This window comes from Rhinoraja longicauda, chromosome 1 (assembly GCF_053455715.1).
Source record: "Rhinoraja longicauda isolate Sanriku21f chromosome 1, sRhiLon1.1, whole genome shotgun sequence".
Taxonomy (NCBI): domain Eukaryota; kingdom Metazoa; phylum Chordata; class Chondrichthyes; order Rajiformes; family Arhynchobatidae; genus Rhinoraja; species Rhinoraja longicauda.
Window position 1 is genome coordinate 63,782,500 of NC_135953.1, and position 23,497 is coordinate 63,805,996.

Genomic DNA, 23,497 nt, shown 5'->3' on the forward strand with positions numbered 1-23,497 from the left:
TCACATTCAACTTTATTTTACTTTGGTAGAAATATCCCTTTGTCAAAATGTTGGTTTAGATTTTGCAGGACAATGAACTTGACATCAACCTAGTCTGGAGAAGGGTCTTGACTCGAAACATCACTTATCATCTGTTCTACAGAGATGTTGCCTCACCTGCTGAGTTACTCCAGCACTTTGTGTTATTTAAAGATTTCCTAATGTTTGATGTGAAAATTTGTAAGTTGCTATCAACAGCATTGTCCTGATGTTGACCCTGGCATAATTCCACAAGGGAGTTAGAACTTGGGTTCAATGCCTATTATTTACTGAGAGAAGTTGGTTGAAAACATCCTGTCACATCTGTGAAGGCAAGGGACTTGGGTAATAGTTTGTTAATTTTAAAATAAATCTTTCGTTTGGCATATTAATGGAAAAATATAAATCTTACCAGGGTTTAAAAAACACTCTGATGGGCTGTTAATTATTTGTTCTTAGTATTTAAAATTTTTTTTTTTTTAAAGTATTGCTTTTTGTGATTTAAAAAAAATGTTAGTGTCTTTGAATGCCTCTGCAGCATTCAGAGTGTTATGACAGATTAAAGTCCATGAGTTGTACCTTATAGAGACGGGTCCTTCAAGCCACTGTGTCCACATCAATCTAAAATCCATCTATGCTAATCCCAGGTTTCTTCCCAGACTCCGACCAGATTCCTCAGCATTGATTCTCCTGTTACCAATCTACACTAGAATTTTACAGTAGCGAATGAACTTTGCGTATCTTCGGGATATGGGAAGAAGCTTAAGGACTCGGAGGGGAATGTGCAGACTTTACACAAGAGGTCAGGATTGAACATGGTTCTCTAGAACTGTAACCTATAGCTAAAGTCTGTGACATTTCAGTTAATCCAGATGTATGATTTATCTTTCTGTCTTATTTTGTTATCTGATGTTGTGACTGGGTCTGTTTGGTTGCCCTATATGTTGTTTCTTTCACTGTGGCAGGAGTTTGTACTGCACGGTGGTGCAGCTGATAGAGCTGCTGCATCACAGCGTTAGAAACCCGGATTAGGGCATAGGAAGAAGCAAATGATTCGTGACTTGATATGCCATCCGAGTTACAAATTCTTTCCTATCCAAAATTCTTTAAGATCATCCTTTCCAATTTACTGCACCAACTTTCTAGTGTTTTTTTGAATCCTTACACTTGGGTTCCTGCCCCACCACAAGACCAAAATCTGAAATGACATCCTTTGCATTGAGATTTATATTTCATCCTACTACTCAACCTGCCTGCATTTGAGACAAGATTGACAACACCTTTCTCTTCCATTCCCTCACCATGTCAGCCAAATGGTGAGACTAAAGTGTCCTGGCTCCATTTTTACCTATCCAGTCATAGCTAGGACATCACCAGTAATGGATCTTCGCCATGTACCTGTTACCTCTGACAATAGACAATAGACAATAGGTGCAGGAGTAGGCCATTCAGCCCTTCGAGCCAGCACCACCATTCAATGCGATCATGGCTGATCACTCTCAATCAGTACCCCGTTCCTGCCTTCTCCCCATACCCCCTCACTCCGCTATCCTTAAGAGCTCTATCCAGCTCTCTCTTGAAAGCATCCAACGAACTGGCCTCCACTGCCTTCTGAGGCAGAGAATTCCACACCTTCACCACTCTCTGACTGAAAAAGTTCTTCCTCATCTCCGTTCTAAATGGCCTACCCCTTATTCTTAAACTGTGGCCCCTTGTTCTGGACTCCCCCAACATTGGAAACATGTTTCCTGCCTCTAATGTGTCCAATCCCCTAATTATCTTATATGTTTCAATAAGATCCCCCCTCATCCTTCTAAATTCCAGTGTATACAAGCCTAATTGCTCCAGCCTTTCAACATACGACAGTCCCGCCATTCCGGGAATTAACCTAGTGAACCTACGCTGCACGCCCTCAATAGCAAGAATATCCTTCCTCAAATTTGGAGACCAAAACTGCACACAGTACTCCAGGTGCGGTCTCACCACGGCCCGGTACAACTGTAGAAGGACCTCTTTGCAGATCTTTGGCTGCCTTTGCATCCACAGAGCACAGTGTTAGGCTTTACATGTACAGTGATGACACTCCCTCCTCCAATGCCCCCAAATTGGCATTATATATCTAAATCCATTTTGGAATTCTTTAAATATCAGGAGAACCAAAGCAAATGCCTTTTGGTCTCCACAAGAAACACTGTTACCTGGCTGCCAACCATCTCTGGTCATATCAGCATTCCATTTGATCCTGCAATAAACTTCAAAGCACATTTAGGGGTCTTTGCTAATGGTGCTCACCCACCTATAATATTGCCACAGCCTCAAAAGTATTGGGTGAAAATTCTGTTTCTCTGGACTTGTTTAATCCTCCTTAAAACGTAATCTAGAGCATTGCATTCTGGATTTTTAAGTTGTATAAAATGACATCCACTCATCAACCCTGTGTTAACTGACCTACAATTACCCCTGTTGTGCAATAATTCAATTTTGAAATTATTTTTATACCTCTATTTTTTAACCTCACAGTCCACACAGATATCTAGACCTCCTCGGTTCTGGACTCCTGTCGTCTTTGTTCCACCTTTGGCAAACATCCCAGTGGAATATGCTCCTTAAGCCTGGCAGCTTGACCATGTGTTTGGCCATGGCAGCTTGACCATGTGTTTGGCCATGGCAGCTTGACCATGTGTTTGGCCATGGCAGCTTGACCATGTGGTTGGCCATGGCAGCTTGACCATGTATTTGGCCATGGCAGCTTGACCATGTGTTTGGCCATGGCAGCTTGACCATGTGTCTGGCCACGTCCTCGTGTCTCTTGTGTGGTCTCACATTGGATTTTGTTTGAGACGAGCATTTTGTCACGTTAAAGAAGCTACATAAATAAAAGTTGTTGCTCCTGTTGCAAGATGATGATGATTTTACCCATCATTTGCAGTAGGCCCCCACTGAGAAAGCCATTGGCCAAGTTAATGCCTTCAGTGCATGGAAGCACAGAACATTGTACTGTGGCAAGAGGGAAAAGAATGGATTGGAGCACGACTTGCAGCTTGCACTTGCTGCGTCATCAGGCACTTGTCCTCCAATTGTTGTTTAGTTGAACTTGGGATCTACGTGCCAAATAATTGGTAACAGTTCTGGTTCAGCTGCCTGGTAACTGCTACGTGTGTCTTTGATACTTAAACCATCACAGTTGTGAGATGTGAGAGCCGAGATCAAACAGCTCAGGAGTAAGGTGCAGACATGCAATAAACAAGGCTTTTCTAACCTTTAGCATGAATGGAGACTTGCCAGAGCCCCGTAAACCATTCACTCATACCAAAGCTGATCACCCATGCCTGTCAGGTGTACTGGAGGAGAAGCATGGAAACTAACAGAGAAGAGACTCATGGAGGTACCCAGCGGATGTACATCAATAAGACTGTACAACATAGGAGCAGAATTAGGCCATTTGGCCCATCGAATCCACTCCGCCATTTGATCATGGCTGATCTATTTTTCCCTCTCAACCCCATTCTCCTGCCTTCTCCCCATAACTTTGAAGAAACCACAGGCTGTTTGCGTGCAGTTGGCAAAAATATTGTTTCAAGATAGAATCCAATATGAGAACATGAGAACGCTACCATCTGCAACTTTCCATCCACGTCATGCACACTCCTGACTTGGAGATAGAGATACACGAGACTACTAATGCTGGAATCTTTGTGGCACCATGGTTGTAGTTGACTTAAAAATATATTGCTGGTCCTTCAATGTCACTGGGTCTATGTCTTGGAGCTCCCTCCCCCATTGCAGGAGGAGCTTCGCCGAAAGGACTGTGGGAGCCCACCACTTCCATCTTAAGAGGGATTTGGGATGGGTTGCAAATGAAAACCCAGAAAACTCCCAGCTGCCTCACCAATGTTTTCCATCTAACATTTGCAAATGATGCCTTTGGAGGCTTAGCCGGTGGATTGTGGGAGAGGTCAAAGCTAGCTTGGTATGAATTTCCTCACAGGGATGTTTTCTTTCTTGTTTTTACCTGTGCAGAACTGTTGAGAAAATCCAACCCCAGTCTCTAATAATGAAAGTATAACAATATTGACAATTTTGGAGAAACGATTGTTCTATGAATGAAAGCTCAACATCTGCAGACACAAGGAACTGCAGATGTTGCAATTTTAAACAAAACACAAGGTGCTGGAGGAACCCGTCGGCCAGGCAGAATCTGGGAAAGGAATGGACAGAGTGAGAAAGTGTCCAAACCTGAAACGCCACTTATCCATCCCCTTTCCAGATGCTGTCTGAATTCCTCCAGCACGTCGTGTTTTGTTTGATCGCTGCAGTTGTTTAATCTCATGGTGAACGTCAGAACAACAGTGTTCAAATGTCACATTCCTACTTTGTTGTCTTGGGACTGAAGAATCTGCCATCCGCAGATAATCAGCAGCTCATACTGTTTGACCTTGTGGCTATCTGCTGCAGTTATTACTGTTGGCTGCCTTATGGACCTGCATTCAGTTGACCCTCATGACCTGGTACCCTACTAATGCTGAGGATGTGATGAGTTAAAGCACAATTCTATTTGCGCCGGATAGAAAAATAGTGCCAAATTATTAACATGAAGTGTTTTGTACGAACATAAACCCAACCATAACTTTGGAGATTGCCCATATAACATTATAAAGACTTTAGTCTCATCAATAAAACAATTCCAGTTAAAAGCAAATTGAGAAGTAACTTGCAGTGAAGAGGCACCTTAACAATCAAAGGGAATGGCCTCTGATGCAAGATAATGAAATGGCAGCCTAAACATGTCTGACTTTACTGGAGGGATAATATTTTGACAAAGAGGACACAGGGTTCCACCACAAAGGAGAGCAAGCTTGAATGAAAATTAGATAATAACCTTATTAGGAATTCCATTGCTGTTCCAATAGTGGGATGCTGTAAACATCTGCATTTTGTCTTCAGTGGCTATTTATTTGTATATGGTGCCGTTCTCTAACTTGTATGCATAAGGATATGAAGGAAGACTGACCACAAAGCATACCTAAACCATTTACAGCACAGGAAGCTTTTGAATGGGCTATTGCAATGCAGAAAATGTTGCACTCCATTTGTGCACAGCAAGGTCTTGCGAGCAGCAATATAATAAAGACAAGATTGTTGACCTTTGTGTTGATCGAGGGATAGACCTGGGCTGCCTGAAATCACTGCCCGCATTCGCTATTGTTGTTTGAACTATTTTATCGCTGCAAAAGACAAAAACTGATATTGCTGCCAGAGTTGATACATTTTTGGCAAGATTTAAACTTTATGTTGATGAATCACTTGCAATCCTTTTCATTCAGATAAAACATTTCCAGGGGTATTTTACTATTCCTTCGAAGCTGCAGGACATGATTAATGAAGGAATGGTAGAATGGAGGATTTCACCGCTGTTACTCGCATATGGTACTGGGTTTGCTTGCTGACATTGAGAGTAGATTCATATTTTGTTCAAAGGGTGTGGAAGCAAATCAAATCCATTTTGGAAAATATAGTACCAGTAATTGCTAAAGAGAAAAAGTTGCTTTGATTTTGGGACATTGGTGGCCTCTGGACACCCCAGTGCTCTTCAGCTGATACATAATTTTCGATGTGGTCTGTTGTATTCCAAGCGGCAGTCACTTTATGCCTGGCAAGGTTGTGCAAGGCAATGATGTGAACAACTAGCATTGATTTTTATGATGATACCCGAGATATATTTGTTGGATGCTGGAAAGTTCTGGTATTTTTAAATAAGATGATGCCGGAGAGGCAATTTTTAATCCCAACTTGTCTGGTTTGGGCAGGCAGTTGAGGAGAGTTTAAGATACACAGAAGCTTGAGGGCAGTGATGTTGTTTAATATATGTACGCTGCTGGGTCAGATCATGTGGAAAGTAGGAATGGAGACAGCTGGTAACAAGAGCTCAGTGGCCACCACCAATGGAAGGAATATCTGGCAAGAAGGTTCGGTGGAGATGGGCATTTGAGGATTGCCTCCAGGAACAGAAGGGGGAGATTGGGAAAACAGAAGCTGTAGTTTACCTAAATGGTCCAGAAATGAACTGTGTCCTCCCAGGAAGATTGTCACTTACTTTGAATATAGTCTCTTGTCTTCCACATTGACTATAAAGTTGTATTCACCTTTATTGATCGTCTGTGGAAAAATCAATTGATACCCTTTGATGTTCACATTGTTCTGGAGAGCACCTTTCCTCCAAACAGTTAAAATCATAAGCAGATACAGGAAATAAATGCAGAATTGATTTCCCTTAGTCCTGTTGGCAGCAGGTTGAGCAGCTTGGAATGGATACCTGGGGTCATCAGTATATTGCTAAAGTTAAGCACAGCCTCCATTTAATGTTTCGTTCAAAAGGTGACATCTCTCTTAATTGTTCACTTAGAATTATGTATTCAGATCTCGAAAAGGAACGATCCGTGGGTGTTGTGGCTCAATTCTGAGAGTGGAACCAATGACATTCAAAGCCCTTTCGTTCAGCCTTATGGAGCATTTACATTTTCTCTGGGTAGGAATCTATCTGAATCTTAATAATATTCAATGGCAGATGGTTTTATATTAGCTCACTCTCAGCACAAATGAAAAGCATGCATGTTGTGCTGAAAAAGGGGAAGCAACTAATTTTTCTTCCATTAAAATTGTCTCTATCACCTTTGCCTTAAGCTTTCATGTTCGAGCAATCTACGGTGGTAACCTTCATTTGTCTGCAGAGCGCCTAACAAGAAATGTTCCTTCTGCTTTGATTAAACATCATGGGCAAAGGTTGAGGCACTCTTAATCAGTCCTGAGTAGTTTATTGTCTCTTAGAAACTGACAAATGGAAATGCTTTGTGCAATTTCTCACGTCGTCCTAGCTATCTATCAAAGGATAATGAATTCTAAACAAGAACAATTCTTGGTGTATGAATTGATAGTCATGCAGTCTGCTAATCTTTTCCACTGACACATTGAAATCTCAATGGCTTTCTTTGTAAAATATAATATGGCTGATTTAAAATGTATTTGCCATATTTGTAATGGAAAAATAACTACAAAAGTTGTTTCATTATCCAATAACTCTGTTAATGTTCAGTTCAGTTTAGTTTAGAGATACAGTATGGAAACAGGCCCTTCAGCCCTCTGAGTCCACACAGCCCATTGATCACCCGTATGCTAATTCTATGTTATCCCACTTTCGCATCCTACACACCAGGGGCAATTTACAGAGGCTAATTAACCAACAAATTTGCTCGTCTTTGGAATGTGAGAGGTGACTAGAGTACCTGGAGAAAATCCATGCGGTCACAGGGGGAACATACAAACTCTGCATAGACAGCACCCATAATCAGGATTAAACCTGCGACTCTGGCGCTGTGAGGCAGCAGCTCTACCGCTATGCCATTGTGCTGCCCACCGAAGTGTGCTGGTGCTTTTTAAAAGAGATGAATTACTTGAGCTCCAAAATGCTGATTTTGTTTTGGGTAGAAATCTCCTTTTAATATCTCTAATCAAGATAGTCTATATAGGATGGAATTGGTCAGAAGGTGCTTCATGCTTATTCCATTAGTTCCAGGGTTCAATGAGGAGTGCAGTGGGGCATGCTGGGAGCAGCGCCAGGAGGTTGCAGGTTGCACCATGGGATGAACAGCAGAAATGGTGTGCAGTCGACAGCTAAGCAATCTCTCAGCCGATGGATCAGATTGAAGCTCCGCAGACCCACCCTGGATAATAACGGGAAAAGGCAGAGATACAGTGGATGTGGAAAGGATGTTTCCACTGGTGGGAGAGTCTAGGACCAGAGGTCATAGCCTCAGAATTCAAGGGAGCTCTTTAAGAAAGGAGGTGAGGAGGAACTTCTTTAGTCGGAGGGTAATTAATCTGTGGAATTTATTGCCACAGAGGGCTGTGGAGGCCAAGTCAGTGGATATTTTTAAGGCAGAGATGGACATACTCCTGATTAGAACGGGTGTCAAGGGTTATGGGGAGAAGGCAGGAAAATGGGATTAGGAGGCAGAGATCAGTCATGATTGAATGGCAGAGTAGACCCGGTGGGCCAAATGACCTAATTCTGCTCCTATAACGTGAACTTGTCATTACACAAACAATCTGTTTCGGATTGATTGGACCCATCTGTTGGCAAAGCCCTCAATGCCTGCACCTCAGCAACTTTTTATTTCAATGTTCTCGTGTGGGTTTTCTCCGGGTGCTCTGGTTCCTCCCACATTAAGTATAATTACTATCTTAAAGACATTGCCGATCTTGGCAAAACCACCCTTCTTACTCCCACCAACCTAGTTGGATTTGTTTGAACTATTTGAAGAAGTGTCTGGAGTCATATGTAGGCCAGCCCTTGTAAGGATGGCAGATTTACTTTCATAAAGGACATGAGGGGACACATGAGTTCCTTGTTATTGATTTCTTTCTCATTTACAGTCGTCTGCCATCTTGGAGATTTTGTCTATGATTTCCTTGTCATAAACAGTCTTGAGTTCATATGGATCAAATGGACCACCTTGAATTGCCAGTTTGTTTTATATCTCTGCCCACCTTTACTTTTTATTGAAATCCATGGTAAGGAAAATTGAGGCAGGGTCTCAATATACAGGAACCTGTTGTATAACCATCAAGCACTTATCCAGGAATAATTAGAATTATAATATCAATTTGTATTGAGTAGTTTTCATTCTGCTTTGTGCATTTAAATGCCATATTTTCCTTTACTGTAAGACAGTTTGCCATTGGACTTGTAAATCATTTCTCAGTATTTAAAGATACGAAAGTCTTTGGAAAAATACCAGTAGGGATACGTATGATTTTCATATACTAACTCTCTGTTAATGGTTAAATTAATACCAACCTGGTGCCCTAATGTATAATAAAGATGCAGCTAGCATTTTTTTTCCTCATTTAAGTAAACTTCAGTAAATTCAAATGCTGGGTTGTAAAAAACCCATTTAGGTGGAACAGGTAAAAATCTCATCTTAAATATATATTTCATAATTGAAAACTTTGACATGCAGTGTGGCAGATGGCTGAGTGAGTAATTAACGTAACACTGCAAATAACATGCACAGTTCTCCATGACAACAGTAAATGCATAAATCTGAAACCCTGGTTACCATACGCCAATAAAGTTGGTCTGTAAATTTTTTTACAAATGGAAAATTTCAAAGCATTATGAAAGCATTTTGTTAGCTCACTGAGCTAGAATGAAGTGAGATTTCTTGCAACCTCATTGTTTGTAACCTAGTTAGAACAAATTGCTCTCTCTAGCCACCTTGTGATTCAAAACGGTTAGTTTTCAAAGCACTTTGAGATTTGAATACACTTAAAATGCCATGAAACCATGAATTCTCAAAGGAGGAAAAGATGCTAAAATTTGCAACTGCTAATGAGAAAATAGGTTATGCTGTCAAACCATCATGGTGATTAGTTCATGCAGCTTACAGGGAGGAATAAGGTTCAAAGCTTTGGGCCAATATTCAGAGCTAGTTATCCACACCTGGCTTAACATGTAATGTGAAAATATGACAAAGTTAAGAAACAAATGAAAGAATCTGCCTTCTTTTATTCTGGATTAAGACTCACTTTCCACCCTGTAAGCCAGTCATCTGCAAAGAAGTAGCACTACGTGTTCCCTGCTCAAATAACTACCTGCCATTTGTATGTAAAAGTAGAGGCGACTTTCACTTTGCACTTATTATGGATCTTCTTCCTTGGTGTAGATCCTTTCCCTCCAGAATGTGCTATTTGGAGGTCATCGAGTCCGAGAGAATTTTGCCATTCATGAGCCAATTTGTGAAACATGTTATTTAACAATGGGAAGGAGTTTTATTTTGGGAATTTATTGGATATTTATTGGATTAATTGTTAAAAGTATTAGATTAGAGGGTGACATGGTGGCGTAGCAGTAGAGTTGCTGCCTTACCGCGCCAGAGACCCGTGTTTGATCCTGACTACAGGTGCTGACGGTAATTTGTATGTTCTCCCCGTGACCATGTGGGTTTTCCCCGGGTGCTCCGGTTTCCTCCCACACTCCAATGCTGTACAGGTTTGTAGGTCAATTGGCTTTGGAAAAAGTTGTAAATTGTCCCTGGTGTGGCGGATAGTACTGCACACATCTTTGCATTTCTCCAAATCAACACAATAAAGTATGCAGTTCAATAAAAAGTGTATTCTATTTAATGTGAATACTTGATATTGGTAGATCCACCTGCAATGCTAGTTGTGATCAAATGCCGTTTTTTGTATGCATTATGTTTTTAATTTTTTGGAAGATGTTTTCTTGGTATGTCTTGAGTTTAGGAGCAAGGAGGTCCTACTGCAGTTGTACTGGGCCCTGGTGAGACCGCACATGGAGTATTGTGTGCAATTTTGATCCCCTAATTTGAGGAAGGACATTATTGCTATTGAGGGAGTGTCATGTAGGATCACCAGGTTAATTCCCGGGATGGCGGGACTGACATGATGAAAGAATAGGTCAACTAGGCTTGTATTCACTGGAATTTAGAAGGATGAGAGGGGATCTTATAGAAACATATAAAATTCTCAAAGTATTGGACAGGCTTGATGCAGGAAAAAATTTCCCGATGTTGGGGGAGTCCAGAACCAAGGGTCACAGGTTAAGAATAAGGGGTAGGCCATTTAGGACTGAGATGAGGAAAAACGTTTTCACCCAGAGAGTTGTGAATCTGTGGAATTCTCTGCAGCAGAAGGCAGTGGAGGCCAATTCACTGGATGTTTTCAAGAGGGAGATTTAGCTCTTAGGGCTAAAGGAATCAAGGGATATGGGGAAAAGGCCAGAATGGGGTACTGATTTTAGATGATCAGCCATGACCATATTGAATGACGGTGCTGGCTCGAAGGGCTGAATGGCCTACTCCTGCACCTATTTTTCTATGTTTCTATGGTGATTGTTTTTCTCTTGTGCATTGAAGTCCTAAATTATTTTCCATTCTATAGAATGGCCAGGGAGGTGCGCAAACTTTACAATCCCATTACATCTAACTTCATTGAGAGGAATTCGATGCAAGGGCATTTGTAAAGAGCTATTGGACATTCATCCCACAATTTTGACAAAATCATATTAAGTGGTTAAGCTCTTGATTAACTGGACATGCAAAGGGTGCTGGATAGAGTGCAATACTTATTTTTTAAGCTGATGATATTATTGAATCCAGGAGGGGGAAACAATTTAAATTATTTAAGTATCTTGAATAATTTAACTCTGAGTTTGCAATTTGAACAATTCCATTTATTTTACTTATTTTTGTCACAGATAATTTTTGATAGTGTACCATGAAGATAAATTAATCAAATGTGGCATGCCCAGTGGTTAGCATGAATCACTCAAGGGCAACCAGGAGCTGGGACTGAATCCCTACACTACTTCCTCTCCTTGACAGAGAAACTGAGGCCATTTGGCTGTACCCACTTTATGCTGAATCTTTACTGCACCTGATGGGATTGGCCAATTTTGTGTAATCCAGGTATTGAACTTGGGAACTTTAGAGTACTGATTGAGGATCACACTCTTTCCATACAAACCTGACCAACGATTTTAGCATTGATTTTGAATTGTCATTTTCCTGAAAGCTAATGCGAAGAGGAAGGCAAGGAATATTTAATGATTGTTTATTTGTGTGTTCTTTAATTCTCCCTATACGATACGATGCAATACGATAGAACTTTATTCATCCCCGGAGGGAAATTGGTCTGCCAACAGTCAGAACATACAACAAGGTACACCAAAATTTGAAATTAAAATTAAATTAAAAGTGAGAAAAACAAAGACAAGCGACTGTTGTCTGGCTGCCGTGTTCACAGCGCCTTCACCGGAACAAACGAACAAACAAACACAGACTTATCCCCTGGGCAGAGGATTCTAAACTAGAGTGCCCCCCTCCCCCACACCGGATCCCCCTTTGTTCTCCCACCGTCTCTCACGGCAGTTCCACCAGGCCGGGTCCCCATTGTCTTCCCCTTCCCCCCTCGCGCTCATCGACCACTGATGAAGTGTCGATCGTGAGGCCCCGCCGCTGCCGAGGCTTCCGCTGCCGCCGAGGCTCCTGCTGCCACCGCCGAGGCTTCCGCTGTTCCCACTGAGTCTATCGATGCCGCTGCTGCCGCCGCTGAGGCTCCTTCGGCCCAGCCAAGCATTGCCGCCCGGCTTCTCCGCATTCCCCTGGGAGGCCTGTGGGGCAAGTCGTGTCTACCGGAGCACGTTCCGGTTGGCGGCGCGGTTGTTCGGCGGGTCCTGGTCTTATCAGTCACTCTTCAAGATTTTTGGATGCAAATGTTGACTTACACTAAAAATTGATGTTAGAAGTCTATAATTACCGTGGAATTTTGCGGAAAAACGAATAGTTTTAGTTTAGTTTATTGTCACGTGTACTGAGGTACGATGTAAGGCTTTATTGTTACGTGCCATCCAGTCAGTGGGAAGACTGTAAATGATTAAAATCAAGCCGTCCAGTGTACATTTGCAGGATGAAAGGAATACCATTTAGTGCAAGATAAAATCCAGTAAAGTCCAAATTAAGATAGTCCATGGCTCCCTTCCCTTGTGTTACCTTGGCCAATTTTAACTGCAACTCCAACCTAATGGAGTTTTATTCATTTCACCTCAACTGAGCTCAGTTTGCCTGGGGCGTCGTGGTTAGATACACTTTGTCAAATGTATCCTAATATTGAGAGCAACTCCTTTCACATGTTTACATGTGTTTACATGTTTACATTAGCTGTTTACATGTGTGCAACTCGCCTTTATATTTTGGATTTATTCAATTATTTAAAATTGGGTGGTTGCCAAGCATCAAGAGCGTTTTTTTTCCAGATGTACTGAAACGGATCAATGAAATTCTTCCTTGCAACAGCACAACAGGTTTGTAAACACAGTGCTCAATAGATAACATAATAAACAAACAAAAATGCTGAATAAATAAATAAAAACCCAAGATAGTACAAAACTAAACCCTGAAGTTCCTAATGCAACCAAGACAGTTTGTAGTTTGAAGCTTAGGTGGTATTTATAGTGTTCAATAGCCTGATGGTTGATGGGAAGAAGGTGTTCCTGGACCTGGAAATCATGGTTGTTGCACCTTCTTCCTCATGGCAGGAGTGAAATGAGACCATGGCCATGGTGGTGTGGGTCATTGATGATGCTGGCCGCCTTTTTGAGGCAGCACCACCTATAGATCCCTTTGATGAAGTACTCGTCAGTACCCGTGATGGACTGAGTGGTGTTTACCACTGTTTGTAATCTCCACCATTTCTGGACATTCAAGTTGCTAAACTAAGCCATGATGCAACCAGCCAATATGCTCTCTAATGTACACGTAGAAATTCAAGAGAGTATTCATCAACATACCGAATGTCCATCGATCAACAGTCCATGGACACTGATATAATAACAACCCCCTTTCCTAATGTATTCATTTACTTTCAGTGTTGCTCTTGAAGCAATTATTCTTGTTAATTTTGACACTAAATGAGTATACAGAGTGGTGATTATCATGTGAATAAGTGTTGAGTTCCATGAAGTATAAGTACTGAATTCATTAGTTTTTTCCCAGCAATTGTTTATCAGTTGTTATACAGTCCTGGAAAGTCTTTGATGTCTACTGTGAACAGAGAGAGATACAAAACTGTGACCAATACTTCAGCAGGCAGTTAGATGCTGAGTAAAAAATAACCCACAGACTTCTATTGAGATCCATAAGTTAGGGATGCAGGAGGAACAAAGAAAATTGATGTCTGATGATCTGCTGATATAGAGAAATGTAGCATGTTCCTATTTGGCTTAGATAGTCAGAGATATTGCACTGATTGAATTAAATGGGAAAAAAAAATCAGACCAACCTCTTCACACTGTGAAGTTGAATAATAGTTCGGTTTAACTCTTCCCTCATTAGATGACTGGTGACTTGGTTCATTTGACTGATGGCAGGACCAAGAAGAAAAGGACAGGTTTAGATAGGATAGGTTTAGGGGGATATGGGGCAAACGCAGGGAGGTAGGACTGGCGTTGTTGGTCGGCATGGGCAGAAGGGCCTGTTTCCATGCTATATGACTATGAATCTAGGAGGTGATGGCTATTTTAAAATATGCATAAAAACAGTTAATTCCCATGCGTTTGTTGAACTTTTCTATGCTGGATAAAGATGGAGGTCATTTTGAGTTCAACTACAATTGGTTCCTCTCTTGGTGACTGTAGAGAGATGCTTCTGCATACTCGCACAATTGTTTCATCAAAACTAAGGAGCAAAGGCCCTGGAACTATTTACCTCACATTTAGTTACAAAAGTTGGGTCTTCTGAGATAAATGAGCACGGCTGGTCAGAGTGTGCACCTTATCTCTGTCTGGGTTATTACATTGTAAAATATTGCAACTTATTTGAGGTTAAAACTCTAAACTGGTCTCCAATTTCCTCATTTCTCATACATTGATGACCGCATGCTATGTGGTGCACCGTGAGAGCAGGTCTGGTCACAGATCTGTGTTGTATACTCCATATTAATGATTCAGCTGCAGGGTGAATGTGAACATGGAACATATATTAAAGCAGTGGAACATTAACTATTGTCCAATGGGATGGGGTTCTGTGACATACTACTGTTTACAACATGATTTCTTCAAAGACTACTGGGTAACAGCAGATGGCTGATTTGCATGTGAATCCGTCTCCAAACAATGGTGCCTATTTGGATGTAAAGTGAGGAATTTGCCCTTGTGATTTCACAGCATTTATTCCTATACCTGCTGGGAGTGCTGGAGCCTACATTTCCCCTTATGTGGGAACCTAAAATCCTGTAAGGGCAGAGTCAAGCTATGGATAAACACCATAGATATATATTTTGTGCCAATCTTCATCGTAAACCAGCATCTGCTGTTCCTTCCTACACCAAGCTACATCGGTTTTGAGAATTATATTGGTTGGGTAAAGTATAAAGCTAAAAACTGAGCAGTTAATATTTTCATTTGGCAAAATAAATGCAGCGAATAAGCACCCCGAACATCCTTCTCGGCAAATTCTTTCATCTTTTATGTCAACAAACTATCGTCTTTAAAAAACAAAATTTGTTCTACTTCTAGGAACCTTAAAAAAATAATTTAAAAAAGAAAGTTGCTTCTGTTAAATTCAGTAACTGTGCATGGAACTAAAAATTAATCTGAACTGCATGTATTATATGACTGACTGAGCCATGAATCATACAGCACAGAAACAGGATCTTCAGCCCAAGTACCTGCCCTGACCATCAAGCACCCATTTATACCAATGCTACACTAATTACATTTTATTTCATCTTATAAGTTTTGACCCCTAAACAATTCTGTTGCTAGGTTCTCACAGCATTAAAAACATTAAGATATATATTTGAAATATATTAAATGTTATGACAAATATAATATATATTCAAATTTTATCTTAATATTTTTAATATATCATAATGTTTGTTAATAGTTCCAGTACTTCAGAAGGCAGAGGTTTATAGAAGGCATATATTTCATAAATAATATATATCTATATATTTGTCTGCAGGTAAAGACGGTGCCTGTGAAATTCATCCAACAAAAAGCATCCAGTGTAGGAAGGAACTGCAAATGTTGGTTTAATCTGAAGATAGACACAAAAATGCTGGAGTAGCTCAGAGGGACAGGCAGCATCTTTAAAGAGAAGGAATGGGTGACATTTCGGGTCAGACCTTCGGGTCTGAAGAAGGGTTTCAACCTGAAACATTCCCATTCCTTCTCTCCAGACTCTGCTGGTCCCATAAAGCACCCTGTAGCTTGTCAAATGTCCTTTTCTTTTTCTTACAGAATCTTGCAAAGAGCTGGACAGCTTCTTGTGTGGTAGTGCCTTCTGTATCCAAAGGAAACTGGTGTGCAATGGTTACAATGACTGCGACGACTGGAGCGATGAAGCAAATTGCAGTATGTCACTAATTTCTTTTCCTGTGTTGACTGTAGATAGTGATTAAACTTTTCTCAAAGAGTCAAGTATTGTAATGGGATAAGCAGCATCTTTGTACAAAAACTCAAAGAACATACATCCATGATACTGGGTTCTACAATAACAGCCTAAAATATATCTTTTCCGGTTGGGTAACGGCTTTATGGTGTCCATTTCGGATCATTGGCCAGATTAGTTGTGTCATTATTATGTTGACATTATTGTCGGAGAAACTGCCAGAAACAGATGCCTTTCATGAAAAGCATTTTTTACTGTATAAAATGTGGCTGAGACCCTTGTGAATATTTGTTTGCCGATGGGATCATTTGCTTTCCCAGGCTGCAAGCCCACTGTGTCTGGTAATCCCAGGTTAGCGGTTGCTAACCAGTCTGAGTCTGCTTCGCAGGGAATATGACAAGGATTGATCCATTGCTGCAAGGTGTGGCCTAAAGTGTGATCCGAATATCAGTAGCTGTTTCGGTATTGATTTTTTAAAAACCGAAACATCAGAGCAGCAATATCCTTTGGTCAGTTCTCAGTGCTTACACTTCTAGATGCGGCCTCACAATCTGACAGTGCCCACATTGATCAGTGAAGCCCTGCCACCTTGTACAAAGGTTGTCAGGCTGGGATTAATAGCGCAAATGCGGGAAAATGGATAATGAATGATCAGCTTATCAGTCCCAGTATTTACTGAGCCAAGGTTTTAAAGTAAGAATTGTGGTGAGGATGGGTGTGTTGCTGATGGAGTAGGTAGCAGTGTCCTTATTAGGGAGGATGCATTTCTCTGCAGGTTTCAGAGTTTTGATTGTGCAGTGCCTCACTCGAGTCGGCTTGATTGATATACTTTGTTCGCCCTATGGCAGGGATTGACCTTGGGCACATCTAAAAACAAGGTACCTAAATACAAGGTACAAAAACCTAAAAACAAGGTACTGCAGATGCTGGTGTAAAAAAAAAAGATACAAAGTGCTGGAGTGACTTGATGGATCAGACAGTGTCTCTGGAGAACATGAATATGTGATGTTTCGAGTTGGGACCCTTCTTCAGAACTGAACCAAAACATCACCTATCCATTCCCTCCACAGATGCTGCTTGACCTACTAAGTTACTCCAACACTTGGTGTTTTGTTCGGACTTTAAGATTTTGCTGATTTTCTGCCATGATCACTTTCAGGATCACTGATCAGGTGGTGTCTAAGCTGCACTTTCCTGGAATCGGCCCAAACCCTGACATGTTCAAGTTTTGCTTTGTTTTATTATGGGTACATTGTGGACATGAGACCTTCCATTTGTGTTTACGAATGACTATAACATCTGCTACGGTCTCTGACACTGGGCACCTCATATGATCTAATTCCTATCTGATGGGTGAGCAATTCTAATTTCAGATTTGCTGATACACAATGCCTGCCACGGTGAACACGATACTGATTCACAGTGCCAAACCATCATCAAATTTCAGACCTTTGTTTTTTCATCAGCTTTTCCATTTTATCCCCTGGCTCTGACTTTTCATTTTCCAATGCAGCTTGCAGTGAGGGGCAGTTTCATTGTGGCACTGGCAAATGCATCCACTATAACAGCACATGTGATGGTTACAATGACTGTGGGGATCTGAGCGATGAAATGAACTGTGGTAAGTATAACCTCCAACCTTACATTTTGGAACAGAAATATATAAATGACCTGGACGTAAATGTGGATGGGTTGGTGAGTACGTTTACTGACGTCACCAAATTTGGAGGGGTTGCACACAGTAAGGAAGGCTGTCAGATACAATGGGATATAGATCGGAAATGGGTGGAAAATGACAGATGGAGTTTAATCTGAGCAAGTGTGAGATGTTGTAATTAGGGAGGATGAATGTTAGGAGAGAGTATACCTTTGTATTAACAGCATTGATGTACAGAGAATCCAAGTTCATAGGTCACAGAAGGTAGAAGCACAGGTAGATAGGGTGGTAAGGAAGGCATTTGGTGACAGCAGTGGTAAAAGGTGACCACAAGGTAGACATTGATAGATACTGTATTTAGATTTTAGGGGAGTCAACCCAGGTCTCCCTACTTTATAATATTGGGACCCTAGCGACATTTTTTAAGGGTTTTGGAAAGGAAGAGCATGGAAGGATATAGGAGTATGATGGGTGGATTGAGGTAAACACAAGTAAAACAGATCTGCATGCATTTACTGAGCTAGATCTTATTTTGACTGATGTAAAAGTATGTCGTGCTACTTGAAGATAAGGGAGAATATAGTGGAAGTCTGGCTCCCCCAGTGCTCCCTCAGCTGACTTTGAACAGCCCATTGCTCAGCAAAGGACACAATTGTTACGGTTCTCTTCCACTGGGCTGAAGTGCATCCCCCAAATCATGTTGGGAATTGCAGGTTAGCTAGGGCACTTTCAATGGGCGAATAGACTGCTGCCACTTGTTGACTTGGCACACAAGTGAAGACCGGGCCACCATGTGGATATTTGGAACAGTGCTTCAGTGAACAGTGAAATAATAAATATTACAATGATAGAGTTAAGGCATTGAATTTGGAAAACTCGACATACGATTTAAAGGCTGGGAAGATTTGATCTTCAACAAGATAGTGCAGATTGGGTAATTTGGCTTGATAACAAATGAGGTTCTGCCTAACAGTCGATTTGCGCTTGCCCATGTCACAATTTCTTGACTGACTTGAACTATTTACTGCTCTGCAGAGTGCAACCCGGAGCTCCATTTCAGATGCGGGGATGGTAGGTGTATCACGAAGACCTGGGTTTGTGATGGAGATCATGACTGCACGGACATGTCTGATGAGGCAAACTGTTGTAAGTTACCACCTCACCTTAAACATTGCAGCTCAGGGGAAATGCATCTGAAACTCCCAAAGTCTCTTAAGAAAAACGTGTATATAACATTTTTACTTTAAAAGATTAAATAGGAAAGAATAAGTGTGTAGGCAACACTCGCCAATAGTATGGCTTCCTACATTTACATGCAGCATTATTAATTCAGTGTTAAAGTGCAATCATGTTCAAAATGTGTACATGAATATGGAAAACTATACATCATCTCAGCCAGAAGCATAGGACATGTTAATTGTGTGTGTTGACAAATTAATTTGATGCCGGGTTAGAAATAAAATTCTGATATGATTATTCCAGAAGCAACAGAGTGGTGCAGCTGGTGGGGCTGCTGCAGTTGGCGGGGCTGCTGCAGTTGGCGGGGCTGCTGCAGTTGGCGGGGCTGCTGCAGTTGGCGGGGCTGCTGCAGTTGGCGGGGCTGCTGCAGTTGGCGGGGCTGCTGCAGTTGGCGGGGCTGCTGCTGTTGGCGGGGCTGGTGCAGTTGGCGGGGCTGGTGCAGTTGGCGGGGCTGCTGCAGTTGGCGGGGCTGCTGCAGTTGGCGGGGCTGCTGCAGTTGGCGGGGCTGGTGCAGTTGGCGGGGCTGGTGCAGTTGGCGGGGCTGCTGCAGTTGGCGGGGCTGCTGCAGTTGGCGGGGCTGCTGCAGTTGGCGGGGCTGCTGCTGTTGGCGGGGCTGGTGCAGTTGGTGGGACTGGTGCAGTTGGTGGGGCTGCTGCCTCACAATGCCAGAGACCCAGGTTCAATTCTGTGTATTTTTCACATTCACCCTGTAATTACGTGGGCTTCCACCGGATGCTCCAGTTTCCCCCCACATCTCAAAGAAGTGCGGTTTGGTAGGTTAATTGGCCTCTGTAAATTGCCCCTTGTGTGTGAGTGATTGGGAGAATCTGGATGGAATTGATGACAACATGGAGAGAATAAGGTTCGAATAGTGTAAATGGGTTCTTGATGGTCAGTGTGGACCACATGGGCTATTTCCATGCAGTGTCTCCCTATTACCTTCAACTCTTATGAAAAGGTGCAAGTAAACAGACGACAATTTAAAACAAATTATTGTAAAAATAATTTGGTGATGTACTGCATCAATTAACAAACTAAAATGGTTGCCTCCTTGATTGGACTGAATAATAAATAACTACCAAGATTAGGAAGAGCTAGGTTCATGTGCTGTGGAAACTGGTCCTCCGGTCCACCAAGTACAAGCCATCAAGCACCCATTTACACTAATCCTATGCTAATCCCATTTTATTCTCCCCACATTCTCATTGCATCTCCATAGGTTCTACTATTTACTTGCATGTTTAAGGACAGCTTACAATGACCAATCAATTCCCCATTCTGGTTTGGGAACAGCTCCATCAAATACCGCAAGAAATTGCAGCAAATTGTGGACGCAGCCCAGGCCATCACACAAACCAACCTCCCTTCTATTGACTCCATTTGTACCTCACGCTGCCTCAGCAAGCCCAGCAAGCCCAGCAGCATCATCAAGGATGTCGCACCCTAGCCCCTCCCTCTTCTCCCCTCTCCCATCACGCAAAAGGTATAGGTGTGAAAACGCACACCTTCAGATTCAGGGACAGTTTCTTCCCAGCTGTTAACAGGCAACTGAATCATCCTACCACAACAAGAGAGCAGTGCTGAACTACTATCTACCTCTTTGGTGACCCTCGGACTATCCTTGATTGGACTTTGCTGCCTTTACCTTGCACTAAATGTTATCCCTTTATCATGTATCTATTCACTGCAAATATATTGATTGTCATGTATTGCCTTTCCGTTGACTGGATAGCATGCGCCAAAAAGCTTTTCACTGTACCTCGGTACACATGACAATAAACTAAACTGAACTCACTCTGTTAGTTCTTTAGGATGAGGGATGAAACTGGAACACCCAGGAGAATTATGCAGCCACGTCCAAATAAATGAGGGGGAATCAGTGGGCATGATACATCCAGAGTTTCAGATGTCTTTAATAAGATTCATACAGGAAGTTGGTGAACGAGATCGCAGTGTTTGGAACTGGGGTTTGAGAGTTGGTAACAGATTAAAAGATAAAGACTAGGAACTGTAATTGGATCTTTCTCAGGTTTTTGGTTGCCATGAGTTTGGTACAGCAGATTTTGGACCCCATCTATTCACAATTTCAATTTATGATTTGTCTGAATGTAAATGTAACACATGGACCAAATGTAACATTTGCTGACAACATAAGATTAAGTAGGAGTGCGATTAGCAACGAGGACACACACACTTCAAAAGGAAGTAGATGAGCTGACTGAGTGGGCAATCATGTTGTTGATGGAGTGTAATGTGGAAAAATTTGAGGAGAAAAAACCCAGAAATGCTGACTCTTTGAATGGTGAGAGAATGGAGGAGGCCAGTGTTCAAAAGTACTGAAATGCCCTTGTCCACAAGCCACTGAAATCTCTGGGCGGGTACAGTGAAGGATCACCAAGCTGTTCCTCAGATGGCAGGCCTATCATAGGAGGAGAGCATGAGCAAGCCAGGACTCCTCCCTTGAGTTTTGTAAGAGTAAGAGATCATACTCATTAAAACGTGTAAAATTCGTAGATAGCTCAGCAAAGTAGATGCGGGAGGATGGAGACACAAGGAACTACAGATGCTGGAATCTTGAGCAAAACAGAAAGTGTTGGAGTAACTCAACATGTCAGGCAGCATCTGTGGAGGAAATGGATAGGCGACCTCTTGCGTTGGGACCCTTCTTCAGACTGATCAGTCTGAGGAAGGGTCCTAACCTGAAACATCACCCTTTCCATTCCCTCCACCGACATCACCTGATCTGCTGAGATGCAGGAGAATTGGTTGAGGTATCAGACCACGTCTCACTATAAGGGTTAGGCTACTCTGGTCAGAAATGAGGCAGCAAAGGGGTGCTGCAGGAGAAGTGAACAGTCGTGATCTTACCAAGGCTCCTTGATATCCCACATAGTCCTCTCAGTCAGCTTGTTCCAACTTTTACTCGTGCTCCTATTCATTTGTTTATATGTCTGTAAATCTCTTCATTCAAAGAGTAGCGTTTCTTCAGAATTCTCAAGGGTTGTGATACCACAGTGATTGATTGCGTTCAAAATGGACATTATTTGATTTCGAAACATTAAGGAAATTGAGGGATACAGTATGGGACAGGAAATTGGTGTCAAGGTAGAAGATCAGCCAATATCAACATAAATAGTAAAGTAGTCTCAGGAGTCCAAATGCATAATCCTGCTCCCAGTTCTGAAATGCACATGATACTCTGACTGTTCATTGTTCTTTGTAACTGTATTAGAAACATAGAAACATAGAAAATAGGTGCAGGAGTAGGCCATTCGGCCCTTTACTACTACCTTATTCCTGTACACTCATTTATGAAACTTAAATTAAATCATTGTTGGTCTTGTGTTTACATCTTTAGTGACCTGCAAATGAACGAAATATTTCAACCTTTGGTTGTCTTTGAGGCTCACAAACTCTAATTGTTGCTACAATTATAACCCTGCATTCTTATTTCTCTTAAAATGTGTATTCTTGGATATTCACACAAACTGCATCTACAACATGTCCACTCACTCTGCTACCTGCCTGTCCTGCATTATCTGACAATCCACTTTATTCTAAGCTCAGCAGATATATTATATTCTCTATGCCTAAGTAATATATTTGTAGCAAAATTACTAGCATTGAGCTCCAGGTTACTTCATTTTTAACTTTCCTTCAGTCTGAGCAGAATCCAAGAACTCAAACTGTTGCTTTCCTGTCCATTTCCTGTCCAACTGCTTCATACCATTTGACTGATTGTGTTTTACCCCAGCGACCCTTTCAGACATCTTGTCAAAAATCTTTTGAAAATTAAAATAAACCATATCTACTGAATTTACTCGGGACCTACCTTGGCCTTAAGAAATGTACTAATTATTTCCAGTAGTGTTAGCATCACTTCCGTTTCCTTGTGGTTCTGTATTTGAGGATTCTTTGTTCCTTTAATAAATAGTTCTGACTTCACTTTGAAATGATCTAACCAGACAAGCAACACATTTCAGCTACACCCACGTCAAGGATCTGTGATGGATCCCCACAGTCCTATCATTCTTTTAATCCTCATACATCTTATCTTCACTGAATGTCCTGGGATTTCTCTCAATGCGGGGTGTACTTCATGCATCACTTGTTCATTGGTGAGGCACCTCTTTGAAATTTGTTCAAGAATTAACTTCTCACTTTACATCACATTGGAACAAAGTGTCTTTAAGTATTTTTAATGGTAGCTTCAATGCAACATATTTTAATGTTCTAAGCCAACTACAATTATTTTGCAGCTTGCAAGAGTCAGGGTCTGATGGAATGCAATAATGCCCGATGTATTCCAAGCATTTACCAATGTGATGGTGAAAATGACTGTGAAGACTGGAGTGATGAGCTGAACTGTTCAAAATCTCATGGTTGGTAATAATGGGGGGAAACAGACCATAATGCTGGAATTTCTACACCATGATCAATCAATAAACTGGAAATTAATTCCAACAAATTTAATAAATCTGCAGTGGTATGTAATTGATTCTAAATCAAACTTCGAGAATAATCAGAAAGGAGGAATAAGGTGGTTGGAGGGAAAACGGCAATTTGTCTAAATGTCAAGAACTTAATTAGTTCTGATGGACTCTGGTTAATATTC

At 41.6% G+C, this 23,497-nt stretch overlaps 1 protein-coding gene across 3 annotated transcripts in view; it reads left to right on the plus strand.

Moving 5' to 3' along the window:
• corin (corin, serine peptidase) overlaps positions 1-23,497 on the plus strand; it is a 118,726-nt gene that overhangs the window by 55,515 nt on the left and 39,714 nt on the right. For 2 of the 3 annotated variants that reach the window (XM_078398867.1, XM_078398858.1), the window contains exons 6-10: positions 11,701-11,757; positions 15,836-15,949; positions 17,500-17,607; positions 18,679-18,789; positions 23,142-23,264. In XM_078398867.1, the coding sequence (XP_078254993.1) occupies positions 11,701-11,757; positions 15,836-15,949; positions 17,500-17,607; positions 18,679-18,789; positions 23,142-23,264 (513 nt within the window). The remainder of the gene's footprint in view (positions 1-11,700; positions 11,758-15,835; positions 15,950-17,499; positions 17,608-18,678; positions 18,790-23,141; positions 23,265-23,497) is intronic. The other variant, XM_078398875.1, reaches the window with a different exon arrangement.